Below are 5,646 nucleotides of genomic sequence, written 5' to 3' on the forward strand. Positions count from 1 at the left end.
AAGAATATGAAGAACGAGAAGAGCAACGTTGTCCTTGTCATCCTCGTCTCGTGGAAGTCGATGTTCATCGAGTTCATGTTGAAATGGATGTGACAGCGGTGGTTGCAGTGGCGGTGGCGGCGGAGGAGGAGGAGGAGGAGGAGGCTCCGTGCGGTGTTTATGATTTGTAAAGGAAGAGATTAAGGATTGCCATTGAGTTTTGATTAAGTCTTGAGACATGATTGAGGTGAGTGGGAAGGAATGCGGAGACATGTGCGCACATGGGGAGGTTGGCGACCAGCTTCTTTTCTCTTTTATAAAATGCCTCTCGCCTTCCATCCTTCCATGGCAGATGCGTGAGTCCTTCACTGTAAAGTTTCCTTTTTCGTCCATATTCAACGTTCCCTTTCCCTCTCGTGTTACGGCCTTCCTCTGCTCGCGACGGTCAGGCGGGCGACTTAGGTCTCGTGCTTTACTTCACCTCGAGAAGCATAAGGCACGGGACGAGATCGGGCCGGGGAGGTCAACTTCGACATGTGCTAAACTTACTCTAAACCTCAGCAGCAGGTCGGCGGTGCAAAAAGGGTACGCAAGATTATCGTATGAAGAAGAGGGTTTTAGCCTAGAACCTCGCCGACATTTCACGACTCGGAATATATTTTCAACAACCGACAGGGCCAGACCTTATGAATCACTCCACAGCATTTCCCGCTAGGGATAAGCTTGTAAATGAGGTCATAACATTTCGTATGAATTACTTTTTTTTTTTTAATATAAACATCGATCGGTTTCACCGACCACCATCGCTTGTGTTCCTTAAGAAAATCAGGAACAATCTGAAATACAAAATCGAGAAACCCCAAAAAACAGTAGAGGTCATCAGCCATCAGTGAAAATTTCATTACAAAAGACTCACTCTTATGTGAAAAAAAAAGACAAAAAACAAAAAAAACAAAAAGAAAAGTATCAGAACTAAAGCAGCCTGAAACTTCCTGGCGACTTCGATTTACATCAATGAAACAAGAACATGCAAATCGAATCATGCAGCGGCTGTTTGCGACCATTTGTTTTCTGCATAACCCAAGGAAAGCAAAACTTCTGACCTTTATCCATTTCTAAAGCTTAGAGTTATTAGAATGATCTGCAGCTTACATCTGACCATTTCACTCTTTCATCAGATGTCAATGCCATCACAAGAAGGCGCACAACTCAAGAGGAATTTTTCAATCCCCCTAATCATAGTTGCTGATCAAGATAGGGGTCCCTTGGAGTCCTGGGGGAGCTCAGATATCCAGAAACGCCCCCCGAAACACCCGAGACAAAGTTATTCATCCAAGAGGTGCTGCGTGTCAACCAACCAGTTTGTGCCGGTTCTTTCACTTCAAGCATGCTCCTCCTCTCTTCCTCCATCAGTATGTCAAGCCATCTCTTAGCCATGAATACCTTCACAGCTTCGATCCCCTGTTTGACAACTTCCACCGGGGGTATTACTAGGGGATTCTCTTCCAGATTAAGCTTGGCCAAGTTGTCAAGCCGACCAAAGGTGTCCGGAAGAGCATGAATCTGGTTGTTGCTTAGATCAAGCTCCTTGAGGTTTATCAAGTCCCCAAACGTGTCAGGAAGTTCTGTCAGGTCACTAAAATTACTGCTCAGATTAAGATACTCAAGGTTTGTCAGTTTCCCAATAGCAGCTGGCAGTCCACGAAGCTCGTTGAAGTGAGCATCCAAATGCCGCAAAGAGTACATTTCACAGACAGAAGTTGGTAACGAACGGATCTTGTTATATTGGATAGAAAGCCTCTGTAGATTGGGCAACTCATAACCAATGTTGGTCGGCAAGTAAGTGAGATTGTTGAAACTCACATCCAGCTCAACAAATGATCTAAGGCAGGCAAGACAAAAATCAAATATTATGGCCGATACAATCGAAAACAATGTCAAGTTTCATGCTGAAAGTTGACATTACCTGCAGTGACAGATACTGTCTGGTAAGGAAGTGAGTTTGTTGCTTGATACGTTGAGAATTTTAAGCTTCTGCAGCAGTCCAATTGAGTCTGGCAGAGACTCCAAGAGATTTGAGGAAGCATTAAGCTCCTCCAGATTTGCTAACCCAGCTATGGAGTCAGGAATGGTCTGCAGGCAATCAAGAAGTCAGAAATATCATCTAGAAAAAACAAAAACCTAACACACTAAATGCACAATATTCAAAAGCTCATCTTTCTAGAATTTTCTTCCTTCCAAGCAGGAATTCCAGAGCTGTAGTTAATGTCTTAGCATTGCTTGGTCATAAGAGATGTGTTACACCCAACATGTTCTCATGGATGCATTATGCAATCACAAATTGATGGTCTCTGTGTGTGGAGACCGTGGAATTCCTCTTTAAGTAGCAAAAGAATTGGGAATATTATGATATGGTAAAAAAAGACGGTTCCTCTACTTATTAAGGCAAAAGCAAGCATACAAAGGAGGAAGGTAGAAAGATGTACCTAGATGTGCCTAGTGCAAATTACAAGCATTAAGGTGGATTTTATGGCTACAACAGAATACATGAAGTCATCAATTGCTATTGAACATTCTTGCTAGAACCTCAATAATTTGGAACAATCTTCTGCAGCTCACTCTTGCCTTGAGCAGTTAAGGGGCCAATGACTCAATGCATGTCGAATTCTCAGTTCATAACTAGGCCTTATCTTTGCAAGTGAATAAAAACAACATGCACCAAATATCATAGGATAAAGACCGAAGAGGCATAACAAAATAGGATGTCTTCATTGGTCAGCCATCCATTCAATAAGGCAATTCTGGCATACAATTCACATAATATCTGATTCAGGTAAGAAAGTACCAATCAGCTGATCTACAAGGATCTTACCCCCGGTAAACAAAATCTATGCACGATTCATAAAAACAAAAACCAATATTGGCTTTAACCACAGTAACCACCAAAGAAGTACTCCACTATCAACACAAGCAGTTGGCTATTGATTCATTATTAGATTAGATATCCAATGATATTCAATAGGACAAAGCAGCAAGCAAACCCTGCTATGCAGACAACAGATTTTACAAATTAACATCTAACAAATTCATTCTGGCTACATTACTTCCCTCTAAACTCCCAAGTCCCAAACAGTCTTTCAAGAAACTTTTATCGAGAGAGAAATGATACTACTTGTATGCCAGAATTCAATCTCAAATTTGCATACAATGGTGCCTAAACAGGAATAGTAACTTCCCAAAGACATAGAATAGACTCAATCCACAGTTTCCACTAGAGAAACATGCGGGATGTCCTTTCGAGTGGAATCAGCAGAGGGTGTAAGGATGAGTAAAGGCCACATCTTTAATTTAGCACACAGCAACCATGGTAAGTACAAAGCCAATGAATCAGAATCACCCGTTCACTGTACGAACCTCGAGCTGATTATTTGACAAATTGAGCACGACCAATCCAACAATCTGCCCGAACGCCTCCGGCAAGATCCGCAACCTCCTCCCCGACAAATCAACCCGGTCCAAGCCCCCGTTCCCGTTCCCCGTCCCCTCCTGCAATATCCCCACCACCTCTTCGTTCACCTCCTCCCCGACGCCCACGTCGCACTTCCCGTCGTCCTCCCCGGCGACGACGGAGGAGGAATCGTACATCCTGACCAGCCTCTCCTCCGCCTCCCTCAGCATCCTCGCGTACGCCTCGTGCATCTCGTCGAGCGAGATCACCGCCCGGTACGCGCGCTTCTCCCTCTCCGCGGCCTCGCGGCACTCCCGCTCCTTCTCCGCGAGGAGCGCCCGCCACTCGAGCCGCTCCACCTCGGGCGGCCGCTGGGAGAGCACGATCTCCTCGAGCTTCTTCGACAGGGTGGCCTCGACGCCGGCCAGCTTGGCCCGGGCATTGTCGACGACCTCGTGGTCGGGGCGTTCGCCCAGGGTCCGGAGCACGGATCGGGTCTGGGCGACGTCGGTGACGGCGTTGGCCATGGAGGCCAGGAGCTTGGGGTGGGCGAGGTGGGGCATCTGGTCGGTGATCTGGGGCGGCCGCGATGGCGACGAGGAGGAGGACGCGGACCACGAGGGATCGGGGGCGGCGGCGGGGAGCGGGAGGGGCTGCTCGATGTCGATGGCGGAGAAGGCGGCGTCGGAGGGGCCGGCGGAGGCGGCGGGGGAAGGAGGGGTGAAGCGGGGGCCCATGGAGGGGAGGCGGGCCATGACGTAGGAGAGGACCGGGTGGGTCTTCGGGTTCGGGTCCATCGCCAGAGGCGGGTCGAGCTCAAGCGGGATAAGGGTTTCGGGCGGCGGCGGCGGCGGCGTGCGGCGAACTGGCGGAGGTGCGAGAGCGGCTGGCTATGGAGGAAGATGAAGAGATAGAGAGAGAGAGAGAGAGGGTTTAAAGTACGAGAAGTTAGAAGAAGGCGTGGATAGCCGAAAAGGGCGTTACCGGATTTCTAAACAGACGACTTTACCATATGCGAAGCGCCACGTCAGCGTCACGTCAGCATTTTGAAGGCTACCCTCCTTCTTGAGTTCCAAAAGTTGAGGTCAATTAATCACGACCAAATTGCGATTCTTTGATCTTTGTTACTTCCTCATTATAAACCTCCTTAATTTCCTTCTTCTCTTTTTTTTTTTTTTTTTTTTTTTTTTTGCGCAGCGATTTCAAATGAAAATTCGAAGGGGAGTGAACTTTCTCAAACAAAGGATGGTCGGGCCAACTTTTTGGCTGACCTATTTTGATAAATAAAGCAAGGGCAATATTGTCTAGAATTTGCGACTCGATAAGAAAACGGATTTAAAATCATGAAAATCGGGAAATCCTAATAAAATTTTAATCAAGGTTCTGCATAAAATTATTTATCTTCTTATATGGCTCCATGAATGATTAAATATGAATTTCACTTTATCTTCATAAATTTATGATCCGATGAGAAAATGAATTTACAATCATAAAAATCGAAAATTCTGAGTAGAATTTTATTAGGGTTCTTCCTAAATTTCCTTATCTTCCTATATGATTCAATGTATGGCTGTATGTGGATTTCACTTTCAATTCCATGTTAATATCTCTTGCGCTTTGAACTTATTTGCTTACAATCTCTTTGTCATAAACTCGTGTGGGACTCTCCTTCCATACATGCCATATTATGGTATCTCCAATCTATTCTCCAACAGGGATGGGCCACCTCTGCTTTTGAGAAAAACGAATGTCCTTGAACTTCTGACAATGGCCGATGGTTTTTACCGTTTATGTAATGCCGGACGAGAACATGCTGTTCATCAATCGTCAAGTGAAGCGAAGGATTGGCTAACTGGGATTCCTCATGGTCCCACTCTGAGAAGAAGGCCACAAAACGTCACTTCCCTTCCCCTTTCCCCCAGCCAATCTCTCAGCTGATGGTGGTTTCTGATCTTGAAGAAGATGGACCCCTTTGGCAATGGAGGGATCTCTCTTCCCTGTCCGAAGTTGACAGATTCCTGTCCTTGCTTTTTCTATTATTGGGTAGAGATCATGGCCGCCAAGTTGCTACCAAGATAAGATGAGTGATAAGGCGCCCGTGGGTACGAGGAGCACGACATGCTTATCTTATCACGCCAACCCTTGTCTCGGTCAAACCCCAGAGGACATCTCATCACGCGACGTTCGTGGTCTTTGGAAGCTTGTGTACCTAGTCGCCG

The 5,646-nt window shown here is 46.2% G+C and overlaps 1 protein-coding gene across 1 annotated transcript; it reads right to left on the minus strand.

Annotated features, from left to right (window-relative positions):
* Positions 1–767: 767 nt before the first annotated feature.
* On the minus strand, positions 768–4,407 carry LOC104417738 (plant intracellular Ras-group-related LRR protein 9). Its single transcript, XM_010028964.3, has 3 exons — positions 3,394–4,407; positions 1,946–2,112; positions 768–1,861 (listed from the first exon to the last, which is right to left on the minus strand). Exons 1-3 carry the CDS (start codon positions 4,222–4,224, stop codon positions 1,216–1,218), a joined length of 1,644 nt encoding a protein of 547 aa, XP_010027266.2. The 5' UTR covers positions 4,225–4,407; the 3' UTR covers positions 768–1,215.
* Positions 4,408–5,646: the final 1,239 nt, after the last annotated feature.

The sequence above is a fragment of the Eucalyptus grandis genome, chromosome 2 (genome assembly GCF_016545825.1).
Source record: "Eucalyptus grandis isolate ANBG69807.140 chromosome 2, ASM1654582v1, whole genome shotgun sequence".
Classification (NCBI taxonomy): domain Eukaryota; kingdom Viridiplantae; phylum Streptophyta; class Magnoliopsida; order Myrtales; family Myrtaceae; genus Eucalyptus; species Eucalyptus grandis.